General features: G+C 46.6%; 2 protein-coding genes across 3 annotated transcripts; one reads left to right on the forward strand and one right to left on the reverse strand.

Moving 5' to 3' along the window:
* The first annotated feature begins 929 nt into the window (after positions 1–929).
* Positions 930–7,290, forward strand: shld2 (shieldin complex subunit 2). Of its 2 annotated transcripts, none has more exons than XM_085296005.1 (9): positions 930–1,038; positions 2,687–2,837; positions 3,182–3,289; positions 3,363–3,557; positions 3,706–3,852; positions 4,207–4,416; positions 4,566–4,809; positions 4,929–5,044; positions 6,977–7,290. In XM_085296005.1, the coding sequence occupies exons 2-9, from the start codon at positions 2,762–2,764 to the stop codon at positions 7,156–7,158; spliced, it is 1,278 nt and encodes a 425-aa protein (XP_085152131.1). In that variant the 5' UTR covers positions 930–1,038; positions 2,687–2,761; the 3' UTR covers positions 7,159–7,290. The 2 variants fall into 2 exon arrangements, with proteins under 2 accessions (XP_085152131.1, XP_085152130.1); XM_085296004.1 differs by lacking the exon at positions 930–1,038 and adding an exon at positions 1,944–2,075.
* A 3,077-nt stretch (positions 7,291–10,367) lies between these two features.
* Positions 10,368–13,724, reverse strand: LOC146560592 (uncharacterized). The gene is made up of 3 exons (XM_085296006.1): positions 13,404–13,724; positions 11,387–11,737; positions 10,368–10,937 (listed from the first exon to the last, which is right to left on the reverse strand). Exons 1-3 carry the CDS (start codon positions 13,438–13,440, stop codon positions 10,888–10,890), a joined length of 438 nt encoding a protein of 145 aa, XP_085152132.1. The 5' UTR covers positions 13,441–13,724; the 3' UTR covers positions 10,368–10,887.
* Positions 13,725–14,658: the final 934 nt, after the last annotated feature.

The raw sequence follows: 14,658 nt of genomic DNA on the forward strand, positions 1-14,658 counted from the left end.
CACTGGTGACAGCTAGTTTTCAGAATTGTAAGTATTTAAAGAACTTTTTAAGGAAAAACAGTTAATCCCATTAGTTTGCAGGAACACTGGACCAGGTGACCACAGGACTGTTGTTCATGCTGACGCACGTTTCCTTTTTTCAGCCCTGTTTTGAAGGAAATGCACCAAATTTTCTGACCATCCAAGTATAAGGCAAGGCAAGTTTATTTGTATAGCACAATTCAACAACAAGGTGATTCAAAGTGCTTTACAGAGACATTAGAAACAAGAACAAATAAAAAGCATAATTTAAAATTGATTAAAACAAGCAAATAAACTAACTAACTAATTAACAAACAAACAAACAAACAACAGTATATAAAATCAAAACAGATAAAATCAGAACAGTAGATAAAATCAGTAGTTAAATGTAAGTTTTGAAATTTAAGCTTAAAAGTGTGGATTTGGTGCTTTATTCAAATGCAGCTGAGAACAGGTGAGTCTTCAACCTGGATTTAAATAAACTGAGTGTTTCAGCTGATCTGAGGCTTTCTGGGAGTTTGTTCCAGATATAAGGAGCATAAAAGCTGAATGCAGCTTCTCCGTGTCTGGTTCTGACTCTGGGAACTGATAAAAGACCGGATCCAGATGACCTGAGGGATCTGGAAGGTTCATACTGGGTCAGGAGGTCATTGATGTATTTTGGTCCTAAACCATTCAGAGCTTTAACTGAATGCTTTTTATTTTTCACAGTCATTTTACGAGTGGAGCTCTTATTTTGAAAGGCTCTGTGCAGCAGCAGCTGATGATTAATCAGTCACTTGTGAAAAAGCATCCATGCATGGATTTAGAGTGAAGTGGTTAAACTTCCGTACGTGTCCGCCTCTCCAGCAGGGAGCATGTGTGACCAGAGAAAGATCCACGTCTTCCTCGGGGCTCCTCCGCCCGCCTGCAGCCCAGCCTCAGAGCCCGGCGCCGGGTTAGAGGAAGACGATCGTGCTCCTGCTCGCTGGAGACACCTGGAGCTCACCTGGAGGGACGGGCAGCTCAGACCTGCAGGTGAGACGTTCAGGGACCAAACAGGGGGGAGGAGCACTCACTGCTGCTTTGGTCTTTTTATTAACTGAATTACTGAGCTGTAAATGTGCAGGCAGCCACAGGCCATGGCTGTCTGGAAAACGAGTCTCTGTGAGGACGTCTTTGTGTCTCTTTATGGGCTGCAGGTAACTTCAGTTTTAAAACTCACCTGTTAGATTTAGTGATCAGGATCCCTCAGGAGGCAGAATCGTGAACGCTTCTCTGAACGTCAGACTAAGAAAAATAATCCAGGACATTTGTAAATTTTTCAGGTGATCCTGGAAATGAGACAGGAGAGGCGAGTACACACCACGATCCGACAATCGCTGAAGGCGATTGGACAGAAAACAGAGTCGGACAGGAAGGAGAGACAGGGAGTCTGAAGGAGGATCTGCGGCCTGAGAAGAAGTTTCAGGAGTCAGACGCTGGACGGGACGATCAGCCATCAGCTTCGGTTCACGAGTACCTGGACCGCTGTTTCCCTGCCGCTCAACCAGATCATCGAAAACCTGAACAACCGCCAGCTGCCGCACCTCTTTCCTCCCAGACTCATTACCTCACCACCTGGACTCTGAGCCAGGCGTTAATCCTGAGACGCAGTGTCCAATCAGCATCCAGCCTAGAGAAAACCCCGCCCAAACACACCCAAACGCCTCCCTCCGTCTCATCCAGCACCCCAGAGCTCTTCAGCCCAGCGATGCCATCACCTGCAGCCTCTGCCGAGCTCTTCAGTCACCCCTGTCTGACCCCGAGAGTGGAGGAAGGCGGTGTTGTCCTTGAGGCCACCACCGATGGGGTCCTCTGTTCTCAAGAGTCCACAACTAACGCCGAGTCCCCCGCCGTGTCCCCCAGCAGCAAAAAAGCCAGAATCTCCCCACAGTCACCTGACAGAGGTGCCAACACCAGACTCCACAGTCCCACCACACTCCTGGCCCGATGTGACAGACCAGGGGTGCGGTACTCAGTTCTGGTGGCGGTGGTTCACCCCTGTCACCTGAAGGAAGTCAAGGTGAGTCCAGGTGTGTTTCCAGGTAACACCAGTTTGTACCACAGCGTGCTACAGTGGGATAACGCCTTTCTAACCATGTTTGGTTAGAAAGAAATGAAATAATAAACACCTGGATAAAGAAATAAATTCTAATCATGAGCATGAGATGTTTTACTTCCTCTGATATGAGCTGTGAGAAAGGCAAAATATTTAACCTTAGTGACCAGTTTAGGACAACCTCTGGAAAGCAGTGATGCTCTGGACTGGCCAGTAACTGGTGACAGCAGTATTTAACAAAAGTGTGGGGGCAGAAAAGGCCCTAAACAAGCCCCATCAGGGTAGGGACCAGAAACATGAAGGAGGATGTCATATAAAGAAAAGAAAGCAAGATCGAGCCCTGCAGAGCCGGGCGGTGACTGTTGGGCTCATCAGTGACGACTGCTGAAAGACGGCCTGGTCGAGCGTAAAGGGCAGTGTCATCAGCATACAGGTGAACAGACGTGAGCTCGAGCCCTGAGCTACACCTTTACTGATAGAGGGGGGCTGAGCTTAGACTAAACTGGAGCTCTAATCACACTCTATCCATCTACTGGTGAAATATTTCAAAAGCTGAATTCACGAATGTTTGTTTAATGTCTACAGGTGAAGTCGGGGCCGTCGGCGGGCGCCTCTGTGCCTTTAGCGTCTATTGTAGTGACAGACCAATCTGGCGTTGAGATGAAGGTGGTGCTATGGCGGCGGGCTGCGTTCTGGGCGTTGACTGTCGGTCCTGGAGACGTTCTGCTCATCACAGGTACACAAACACAGCTGACTGGTTTAGTTTGAACACGATGCTCTGTGTCAGGGATGGATGAAGAAAAGACGTCAAAACAGACCTGGAGGCAGAAAGAGAAACTCTCTCAGTTACTGTTCGCAGCGTCGTATCAGGAGGGATCCATGTTTCTCTGGATCACTGAAGAAAACAGGTCTTCCTCCCACCTCGGCTTCATTTTTGAGGCTTGGCAGCTTTGTCCATCTTTAATTTACAGTCTGCAACTTTTCTTCATAAATGGGCGGGGCTGTCACCTTCAGATGGTCGCCGCCCTGCCATGAGGTGAGTTGTGTCCACGTGCGTAAGCTCTCTGTGTGTTTTGTCAGCGCTGCAGGTGAACGAGGACAGGTGGAGAGGGGAGACTGTGCTGCAGTCAACCTTCAGCAGCAAACTGCTCAACGTGGGACAGATCACTTCCTCCTCTTCACCACCAGGTAAGCCGAGCCTTCGTCCAATCACGTGCCTCCAAAGCTGACCTGCTTCAGTTACCTCTCTCTCTCTCTGTAGTTTCCCAGCAGGTTAATGCTCGCTCTCTCAGGTGTCTGTGCAGCTTTCTCCGAGAGCGGCGCCCCCTCTTGGTGTCTCTGCCACGTCGCCCCCCTCAAGACCTGAACCGCCTCCCCTACGCCACGCTGAGGTCACTGAGGGCAAACGCACTGGTTCACGCCCTGCTGCGAGTCACGCATACACACATCAGCCCAGGTGAGTCCTACCTTTACCTGTGCTGCTCTAATTGAAGGTCTGAGTGTTTCAGCATTTGAAATGCTGTCAGCAGTCGAGTCGAGTCAGTGATGTAGATTATTTAAGTCGGCTGAACTGTTCGCTGCACGCTTCCTTCCCTGTTTTTCAGAGTGGCGTGCTGAGGCAGAGTCTCGCAGCAGGTCGGCGGTTCAGCTGAATGCTGTCCTGACTGTGGAGCAGCCAGAGGACCAGCAGGGGGCGGTGTTACTGTGGGGAGCAGCTGTGGACTGGCTGCCTCGCTTCAGCAGAGACAAAGGTACGCTCTGGAACAAAGGCTGTACGTCAAAGATGGACACAGCTGTCGCCAGACCCCACTGTGGGGTGAAATCTCACTTTCACTCTAGTGTCTGTGGGACGGTACGAGTACTGCAGTACTTCTACTGTAGGGATGAGCCTTTGGACACTTTCACATGCAGCACAGCTGGTGAGAGGAAGTTCAAATGGATTCCTTAGAAATGGACACAAGGAGAAAAGCTGTGTTGATACAATGCTTAGGAGGATGTCTGACGTCCTGGTACCACCAAACTAAGAAACTGTCACTTTAGATTCTAGCTTTACTTTAAGAGTTTGTTGCTGTGAATCACACCGACAGTAAATCCTGCCTCCTCAGGGGCTGTTTGGGACTTCCGTGTCCTCCTGGTAAGGGAGGGTCTGACCTCTGACCTTCCAGAGCTGCACTCCACCCCCTGGAGCACCGTTCAGGCCGTGGACCCGACTGACCGCCGAGTGCAGGACTTCCACCGGACACGACGGTGCCAGAAAGGAAACAGCAGCACTCCGGAGCTGGACTTGGACACGCTGCTGTCCCAGAAGTACAGCGGTGAGTGAAACTATGAAAACTCGCCTGAAACGTCCACAGCAGCTTTATCGCCACGTTTAAGGAGCAGCGGAGCTCCTCAGGGTTCCATTCATGGTCCTGTTCGTTTTTATTTTTACATTTTTAAAAGGTTCTCTTCTCCGCTCCATCAGGTGATGTGGAGCTCAGAGTCCAGGTCATCACGTTCTGCTTTCAGGATGCACCGGCTTCCCAGAATGCACCTCAGCCCGTCCTGGACTGCTCCACGTCACTGGAAGGCATCATGGTGGCGCTGAGCGGTGACATCACTTACACCGGCTGCGGGCGCTGCTCTGCAGAGCTCGACACAGACGCCAACGACATCTACAGGCCGTGTTACCCCTGCCTGCCCCACACCGCTGTACGCCGCTACTACAGGTACTGATGACATCATCGGATGATTAACGGTTTTCTTTCTTTTAGTTTTAAATATAAAAAATAACAAGTTTCAGAGCCTCACAGATAAAAACACCAGCATGTGTTGGTGTGTTTTTCAGACCAGGTGTGCTGACAGTGAGTGGGCGGGGCTCCATCCAGGTGTGTGTTCAGGTACCTCCTGATCCTCTGCAGAAGATCCTCAAGGCTCCGCCTGATAAACTCCATCGTAGCTCAGGTGAGACTGTCGTTCAAAGAGTGACGCTTTATTCCAAGCAGGCATGTGGCAGCACAGGCGTGACCCACAAGCTGCCGCCACAGCTGGGTCGGTGTCCAGCCACAGAGCCCGACCTCCTCATCGGTTTCTCTGGTCTGCTGCTGTCTGCAGCTCCGATGCAGAGTGATGGAACATCTCCGACTGGCCGAAGGAGCTCAGCTTGCTCAGGAATCTGCTCTGTGCTGCTTTTCCAGCTCAGCCGGAGCTCAATGTGGATGGCGAGGTTATCACACTCCTCCACCACATCCACCTCACATCCTCCAATTTCACCATCTCTCTGGTCAAAGCAGATGAAGCACAAAAACATCCACTAGTAATCAGCCCTCCTTCTCCTGCCCATCACTAGCACACCCAGAGTGTGTCTGCTGGTGTGTCTCACTGATGTCGCCTTCCTCACTGTTGACCACTTCCTCTGACAGGTGAACTGAGGCCTGTGCTAATACAGTACATGTAAATCTCACTGAGCAGTTGTCTCACCTGGCTCAGCCCTGCAAAGGTGATGTCAGTCCAACCGTCTGAGGGCAGGAGGAGCTGCAGTTACAGAAACTGTCCAGCAGAGGGAGTCGCTGCTTTGCAAACCTGCTGCACAGGAAACCTGCTGGAAAATAATGAATATGCAGGACAGTCAGAGGATGCTGATTCAGCTGAACATCCTGGCTTCTTAGAAGTCATTTAATCATTGTAATGACACAGTGTTGGTGAAAAATATGGATTTACTGTCACCTGCATTCCTGAAACAAGTGCACAGATGTAAATGTGTGAAACAGCCTGAAGTTCGCAGAACGTGTTTGCAGATCTTAATGAGTGGCTGTGCTTCCATGAATGAATCCAACACGGACTGACTGCTGGTTCCTGTCAGCGAGACGATTATAAAAGGAAAACAAACGGTCAGTCGTGGAACATGTCAAAGCTTCGGGAGTTCCAAGTCTCTAAAACGGGAAATGCACAAGAAGACCAATCCAAACCAGCGGGATAGAAACGGAGCTCGCAGTGGGTATAGAGGAGCCATGGAGGACCATGGGTGGATGCATGGATGAATCGGGGTCTGGCAAACCGATTGTTAAAGCTCTTCCTCAGAGTCTGGCGCTCAGATCGAACATTTCAAGTGGAAAGGGAATAAAATGGTGACGAGGCTCCATCCTCCATCTTTTCCATGGTGGAACCAACTTCATCGTTATAAAAGCTCAGAGAGCTGCACCGGGATGCTTTCTTTGGTGATTACATCATCGTTAGTCATGCAAATTCTATTTTTGAGGTGTGTTTGATGAAGCCAGGCTGTTAAAATAGTTTGGTAATAATAATAATACATTTTATTTATGGCCTCCTCGAAGACCCTCAAGGTCACCTTACAATAATATATTAGCAGTAAAATAAAATATAGCAACATAAAATGTAAACATAAACAGTGTTGTTGGTTTGGTTCAAAGAAAGAAAGCTGAGTGAGCATCCTTCCTGTAACTGTGCTGTCACGTGTCCACGTCCCGCGGCCGGCTGAACGCGCACACAGACTCACTGAGGCCCTAAAGGCAGCGCGAGGTAGAAAATGTCTGTAACCCAAAATGTAGTTTATATCGCCTGTTTCCTCTTCCTCCTCGTGTCTGTGGTAACTGCACTTTTTGGGTTACAGTACACTGAGTAGCAGAATGATCAGTCAGGGGGAGGAGTCACAGGAGGGAGGAGTCAGAGGGAGGAGTCAGAGGAGGACTCATACAGAAGAGTCACAAGGAGGAATCAGAGGGAGTCAGAAGAGGAGTTACACAAGTAGTCAGAGGGAGGAGTCAGAGGGAGGAGTCAGAGGGGAGGAGTTACACAAGGAGTTCTTGGTTTCAGATTCTTCCTGGTGTGATTCTCGGCGCCTCTGCTCATCTTGTCTGCATCTGTTTTGTTCCTCAGCTCCGGGGTCGGAGGTGAAACACATCCAGGTGGCAGCAGAGAGGATCCACACCCTCCTCTCCCTCCCGAGGAAGACCTTCATCGCCACCATCAGAAGCAACTTCCTGTGCGATGAGAACAGCATCCCCATCAGTCAGGACTTCACACTGCTGGACCTTCAGTTCCTCCCTGAACCCCGCTGACCTCACAGTGACTGCAGACCTGATGGCAGCTTTGGGATCTGTGGGTCCTGAGGACACGTGTGACATAAGTAAAGAACAGGGCGGGGCTTATCAGAGGTCATAGGTCAATAAAAACTCATTTTCAATGCTTCAGTGATGTTTTCATGTTTCACATTTATACCTACAAATGATAAGTACCCTATATTCTGGAGTACCCTCTAGCAGATCATTACATGAAGGAACCTTTTAAATGCCAGCGCGTCCATGCTCACAGGTGTACACACGGGTGCTCACACACAAACTGCACCCTTTTTGGCTCCTACCTCAAAGCACACTGTGCGCTGTCGATCCTACGTGCTGCACAATAATGTTTAATACTTCGTATTTACTGTTAGCAGCAGGGTTAGCTCCCTAACCCAGCTGAGGTGTAACGAGTTACATTTACTTGAGTAAGTTTTTGAAAAAAATGTACTTTTAAAGGACCCTTTTTGCACAATACTTTTTACTTTTACTTGAGTACATTTGTGAAGAAGAAACGGTACTTTTACTCCACTACATTTGCAAAATTCGACTTGTTACTTTAAAAAAAAAATTAGTCTAACACATTAGATAACATGCTGCCAGTGGAGTTTCCGGTAACTTCTTTTAGCCTCTGATCTCATACAATTGAGATTAGAGGCTACATCGCAGCTCCAGTCACGGCTTCCATCACTGCCTTTGTCTTTTCCCAGAGTAACAGCCAAACAGTGCAAGGAGGATCTATTGGCGAGCACTGCTTGTGAAGGACTTCTCAGTCGTGCAGGACTCCTGTTCACTGCTAAACAGTCACAGCTTCACAGAAAGAACCTTGAGAGCAAACTGCTGCTGAAGCTGAACCATCACCTCACCGAGTGAAGAAAGGGCACATTTTTGCTGAATATGCAGAAATAGATGCACAACTTATGGTAAACTGAGCTGCGTTGTGTGAAGATGCCTCGCTCAGTTTTCTCTGAGGCTGCTGTGCCATTTGGAGCAAAGATGAATATAAAGTTTACAGCATATCTTGTCACTGGACATTGTTTGCACTGTTTATGTATTTATATTATTTACTGTAGGTATTGGTGAAAAAAAGCTTTATGCTGTGAAAAACTGAAATCTGGAAATTAGAATTGTTGTTTTTACATATATTCCTGTTGAAAATACGAAAATTTGTATATTTATTTATTTTGTTTGTCTGATAGCATTTATCTAAAAAATAAATCGGACATTTCAAACAGTTACTCACTGCTTGAGTAGTCTTTTCACAACGTACTTTTTTACTCTTACTTGAGTAACTTTTTTGACGACTACTTTTTACTTTTACTCGAGTAATAATATCTTAAAGTAATGCTACTCTTACTTGAGTACAATTTTTGGATACTCGACCCACCTCTGGGCCACAGTGATGCGGACGCTGCACCGGACCGTCGTGGTGAAGAGGGAGCTGAGTGTAAAAGCGAAGCTCTCAATTTACCGGTCGATCTACGTCCCTACCCTCACCTATGGCCACGAGCTGTGGGTAGTGACCGAAAGAACGAGATCGCGGATACAAGCGGCAGAAATGAGCTTCCTCCGAAGGGTGGCTGGCCTCTCCCTTAGAGATAGGGTGAGAAGTTCGGCCATCCCGGAGGGGCTCAGAGTAGAGCCGCTGCTGCTCCACATCGAAAGGAGCCAGCTGAGGTGGTTCGGGCATCTGACAAGGATACCCCCTGGGCGCCTCCTGGGTGAGGTGTTCCAGGCATGTCCCACCGGGAGGAGGCCCCGGGGCAGACCCAGGACACGCTGGAGAGATTATATCTCTCGGCTGGCCTGGGAACGCCTTGGTATTCCCCCGGATAAGCTGGAGGAGGTGGCTGGGGAGAGGGAGGTCTGGGCCTCTTTGCTTAGGCTGCTGCCCCCGCGACCCGGCCTCGGATAAGCTGAAGAAGATGGATGGATGGATGTTAAATCTAAATCTTAAATGTTAACTCTAAATGTTACAGGAGGCCATGAGCTGCTTCACTTCTTGCCTACCAGCACGTCCAGCGATTTAGCTGAAAACATCGGAAGATCCGTTTTGTCGGCCAACCAGAGGTTCAGCAGTAGTGCGCTCTCAGCAGCTGTGGTCTCCACTTCACAATCGCTGCAGCACATGTCCAGCTAAATCGCTGGACATGCTGGTAGGCAAGAAGTGAAGCAGCTCATGGCGGTGAGAAGTGACCATCATGGAGAGCAGACACAATCTGACCACTACCGGCACACTTTTGCACCCGAGGATTTCGTAAAGCTTTTATTTTGGTATTTCCGTTGATTCGTACAATAAATTTGCATGTTAGCTAAATATTTAGATTTAACATTTAGATTTAGATTTAAATATAATAAGATTTAAATTCAACATTTAGATTTAACATTTAAAATTGTGTTTTAAATATGAAAAGTTACAAATATTTTACTAAATGTTGTAAAAAAATGACTCGAAAAAAGGTTTTTGAAAGGTTTTGAGCTACATGTGGAAAAATGTTGCCATTAATTTCAGCATGTTTCACTTTACAAACCATACATTACCCATGTAAATCTCACAGTCTAAGAAGGCTAACCTGCCACTGATCAGTGTTGCTGATCAATGGCTCATGACAGTTTGCATAATAATGATCATAAACTGAGCTCCCAGCCCATTGTTCCTTCAGTGGGCTGATTTCAGTCATTATGCAAATGTCCTGTTTATAAGATTGAAACCTGCAGTCAGCTGAGACTGAAGGAGTCAGCTGGATGATGACCAAACGTTTCTCCCACTGAAAACGTCCAGATGAACAGAATCGACCTTTTTGGACACACAATATCTAGACATCTGCAAAGAAACACATTTCTTCATCGTCTCCTTTGTTCTTTTAATCCTGGACCTGCATCATCCAGTAATCTCATACTAAGCTACTCTGTCTGAAACGAGCTGCTTTAGCTTAGCTCTCATTTAAATATTTAAACAGTATAAAAACATTTAGGCAAAGACTGCAGAGCTGACAGTTGTTCAGACGTCACTGCTGTTCCCAGTGTTTCATCGAAGCATTTTAATGCCTTTGTCTTATTCTAATATCTGAGATACTCTTATTTCTGTGACTACTTTTACATTTCGGTTTGAAATGTTATTTAAATGATTGAGTTTATAATGAATCAAAGTGTATGTCAACATAAGGAAAAACATCAGAAGTAAATGGAAAAAAACACATTTTCATAAATTTATTTCTTTATTTAATTCTGTTTGTTATGACAGTATTTATTTCAGATTGCTTTTATTGATTTTCAATGATCATATATTGAACTATGTGTAAGATGTTTATTTTTCTTAAAATTAAAACTAATATATGCTTTAAAACATCCACCATGGAGTTTACGAGAAGCTTCTACGAGACAAAATACTGACAAACTGACCAAAAGAAGGAAAAGTCCGCTCCAGTAAAACATTTAAATTTATTCATTCATAACGTCTTTGCTGGTGCTATTATTATGATAAAGTTAAACACACTGACTGGTTATCTAAAAGCAGAAAACACGGTGAATAAAACACGGTGAATAAAACACGGTGAATAAAACACGGTGAATAAAACACGGTGAATAAAACACGGTGAATAATAGGCTGATAATGCATTAAAATCTTTAGTTCTGTGCAAAACTGTAGACCAGAGAAAAATGTGGGCGCTCTCGTCCTTCCGGATCTTCTCTGAGTGGTTGTGGGAGTCGGGTTTTCTTCCTTTTGCTTCAGTTCCCTTTCATTTCGTCTCCCAGCTCGAACAGATCATCCATCAGATCTGAGACAAACCAAGAAGACAGAGGATAGGTTACTAACTCTAAACAGATTATACGTGAGTCTGGGCTGCTGATACGTCAGTCGGAGGTTCACTAAAGACAACTTAAACCAGTGAGTGATGAAGGCGTAAAGTCATGACATACTTAAACCAAAAGATGCAACACGTGTGTGAATATATCTGCTTTGGATTTCTGGACTCATCCAGAATCCCAGTACCTAAAAACCCCTTTAACTTTTATCAAGGCTTCCTCTGAATGGCTGACTTCAGGAAGCCTGCTGAGGGGCAAAAACTGGTGCTTGCAGCGAGCACCCTGCCTGTAGCTGATTCTTTCTTTTGTCACTTCCTGACATGTTTTCTTTTAGCAACAACTTCCTGACTTTAAGCCTTCATGGCTTCATCTTCAGTGAGCGGACAGCTGAGCACCAACAGGAGGGTCTCTTTATCCCTACCTCTGTCTGTTGTGACTCCTTCCTGTCCTACAGGTCCAGCTGATCCTCCACTTCCTCCTGCACCTCCTCCCATCGTCGGTCCTACGCTCCCTCCTGCACCTCCTCCCATCGTCGGTCCCACGCTCCCTCCTGTAGTTCCCGCTAAATTCCCTTCGGGTACTGGTTTCTTGCCCCCACTATCATCTTTGTTGGGCACATTTGGGAGGGGCGCTCCTTTATCGTCTTTGTCCTTATTTTTGTTCTTGTTGCCTCCAAACATCGAGAAGATGCCGCCTCCTCCTCCTTTCTTCTCACCTTTGTTCTTGTTGGCTGAATTCAGAGCTCCCTTCACTGCCCCCTCCACCAAGCTACCTGCTCGGAAAAAACAAACACTTTAGGTTCAAAAACATCTTTTCTCGATCTCCACTGCCCCCCTTCTCTGCAGCTCAGGTTTCCAACACATTTTCCTCATTTAATGTTTTGAAGGCTCTGAGGAGAAACTCAGTAACGTTCCCAAAATTCACCCAGAGGTGAGATCCAACAGCTCTGTCTCAGACTCTGCAGGCCTCAGTAAAGGTTAAATTTCATGACAGCCATACTTGTCCATCAAATGTGGGTTGTTTGGAGGGCTGCAGGAGAAAGCCATATTCTTCTCTTTAACAGAACACGGCAGCAAAGCTGCTTCTGAACAAACAACACCAAACTGCAGATGTTTGCCCGTCATGGACAGCAGCACGTTTGGAGGAAACAAACGCCTCAGAGCAGCTGTGAGCACCGTGGAGGAGGAATGATGATCTGAGTGCACCACGAGCTCCTCTCTACACCAAAGTATTCTTGAGTCAGCGTGAGGCCGTCTGTCTCACAGAAAGTTCGGACCAAACTGGTCATCAGCAGGACAAAGCTCTGAGCGCAGCTGCAAATCTGCGACAGCACGTCTGCATGGAGCTGCTGCAGAGCTCAGAGCTGAGCATGAATGAATGCTGCAAACCTGAATGAGCTGAAGCGACGCTGCAAAGAGGAACTGCTGCCCTTTAATGGACACAGCACATATGTTTACATAATGAAATGCAGCAGGGAGTCACATGTCTGTTTATCAGTTCGTCACCTTGGCGATCTCTCGCTGGACGACATTTTCTTCCTTTTTACAGCACCACCCTGTGCTGGTGCCGTTTGGTATCTAACATTACAGGACACAACAGAAACCATCACTGCAACTTAATGCTGCTGAATCAGGGGGCGGAGTCAGTTTGCTTTAGTTCCTATCAAATAAATGCTGACATGATGCAGTGCGTCACACTTTTGTTCTTCTGAGGCTGTATCGAGTCATTTTAGACCCGATAATGACCAGATGACCTCACCTCCTCATCTTCTGGTGGACACTCAGGAGTGCCCCAGGGCCTCACCTAAGAGGTGCCCGGGAGGTGCCCTCAGATGAACCCATGTTATGACGTGGACAAGTGGCGTCTCTACTCTGAGCCCCTCCCAAATGACTGACTCCTCACACAGACAGGTTTTTCTAGCAATTCCTCAGCTCTGACTCGTCCCTGACGAGGGGGGCGTGGGACTCACATCACAGTTACGATCAGTTAACAGGTCGGGTATGCATAATTAACAATCATTAATAAATGCTTAAACACAAGTTAACTTAATCTGAAAAGGGGAATATTAACTAAAACGGCAGCCTTCTCACCTGCACCAGGTAAAGTCAGGTAACCTGAACAAAAGGACGTAAAAATGAACAAAAACTAAAGAAAATATGAGCTGTTTTTTTTCTTGATACGCAGAATAAATCTGCCCTCTGCCTCTGAGCCTGCTTCTAACAACAAAGCAACAAAACTGACCAAAGGAGCCAAAGAGGAGGTGAAGCCCGGCAGGAAGGAGCTGCTCTGACCCGTCTCGCCAACAACAAAGGCTGCGAAAATCTCAGGTTTTACTAATGAAACATCTTTTCCTCTTTACATGTCTGCAGTAGAAGAGTTTATGCCAGTTTCACTGTTTCGAATCAGACCATAAACGGATGCTTTGTTTTTTTACTCACCCGCTTTTTGGCCGGCTATCTGTGCGAGGTTGTCCATCTCTGCGGTGTTTCTGTCTCTGAGGCGCACTCAGGTGTGCTTTAAGTTCAGCTCTCAGGTGAGAGCGCGGCCGGCGACGCCCATCAGGTGGCTCAGCTGAGGAATCAGGTGTGTCTGCAGAGCAGCCCGACCTGTTCCACCGGCTAATTCATCATTCACAGAAGTGCTCTCCTTTTCTGTACTGACGTTACTTCGTATGTTTCTGTGCATCGAACTAGTTCCAAAACATGAGCCAACACAAACCGCCCATCACTGAATGTGAGCTCAAAGTGCTGCCACGCTCTTCAGGCCACAGACACTTCACACTTTAAATAACAGTGTATGAACTGTTAAACTGTGACTCACCTGAAAACAAAAGCAAAATCAGTGAGTAAGTATTTCTATGATACGCTACTTTCTGTTTCTGCTTCTACTCTCAGCTACTGCTCTGATGCTCAGATGTTATTTGTAGTCTGTACCAGTGCACGTGCACAGTACACAATGTGCACGTGCTCCCCTGTAAAATAACAAATCTGACCCTAGAATAAAACTAGTTCATGCATTTATTACCTCCAGGCTGGACGACTGTAATTCATTATTATCAGGATGTCCTAAAAACTCGCTGAAAAGCCTTCAGCTGATCCAAAATGCTGCAGCAAGAGTCCTGACAGGGACTAGAAAGAGAGAGCAGATTTCTCCTGTTTTGGCTTCCTGTTAAATCCAGAATTCAAAATCCTGCTCCTCACATACAAGGTCTTAAATAATCAGGCCCCATCTTATCTTAATGACCTTGTAGTACCATATCAGCCTATTAGAGCACTTCGCTCTCGCTCTGCAGGCCTACTTGTTGTTCCTAGAGTATTTAAAAGTAGAATGGGAGGCAGAGCCTTCAGTTTTCAGGCCCCTCTTCTGTGGAACCAGCTTCCAGTTTGGATTCAGGAGACAGACACTATCTCTACTTTCAAGATTAGGCTTCAAACTGTCACGGTTCTGGGTCCGTTGGACCCAGTATTTTGAGTTTATTATGTTTTGGTTTATTTCTGCTTCATGGATTGTTTTCTTCTCGTAGTGATGATGATGATTATTATTAGTTTCTTGTTTCTGTTTATCCGTGCTTAAGGATTTGTTCTCAGTTATATCTCACGTTTAGTTTAGTTCAGATTCCATGTGTCATTCTGTCTGTCTCTCAGTGTAAAGTCTGCATGCTTGTTTAGTAATTCATGTTTCCTGTTTTATTGT

The sequence above is a fragment of the Mchenga conophoros genome, linkage group LG13, assembly GCF_057382185.1.
Source record: "Mchenga conophoros isolate Kocher_MC1m ecotype Shallow Benthic linkage group LG13, M_conophoros_male_GT1.1, whole genome shotgun sequence".
NCBI classification, from domain to species: domain Eukaryota; kingdom Metazoa; phylum Chordata; class Actinopteri; order Cichliformes; family Cichlidae; genus Mchenga; species Mchenga conophoros.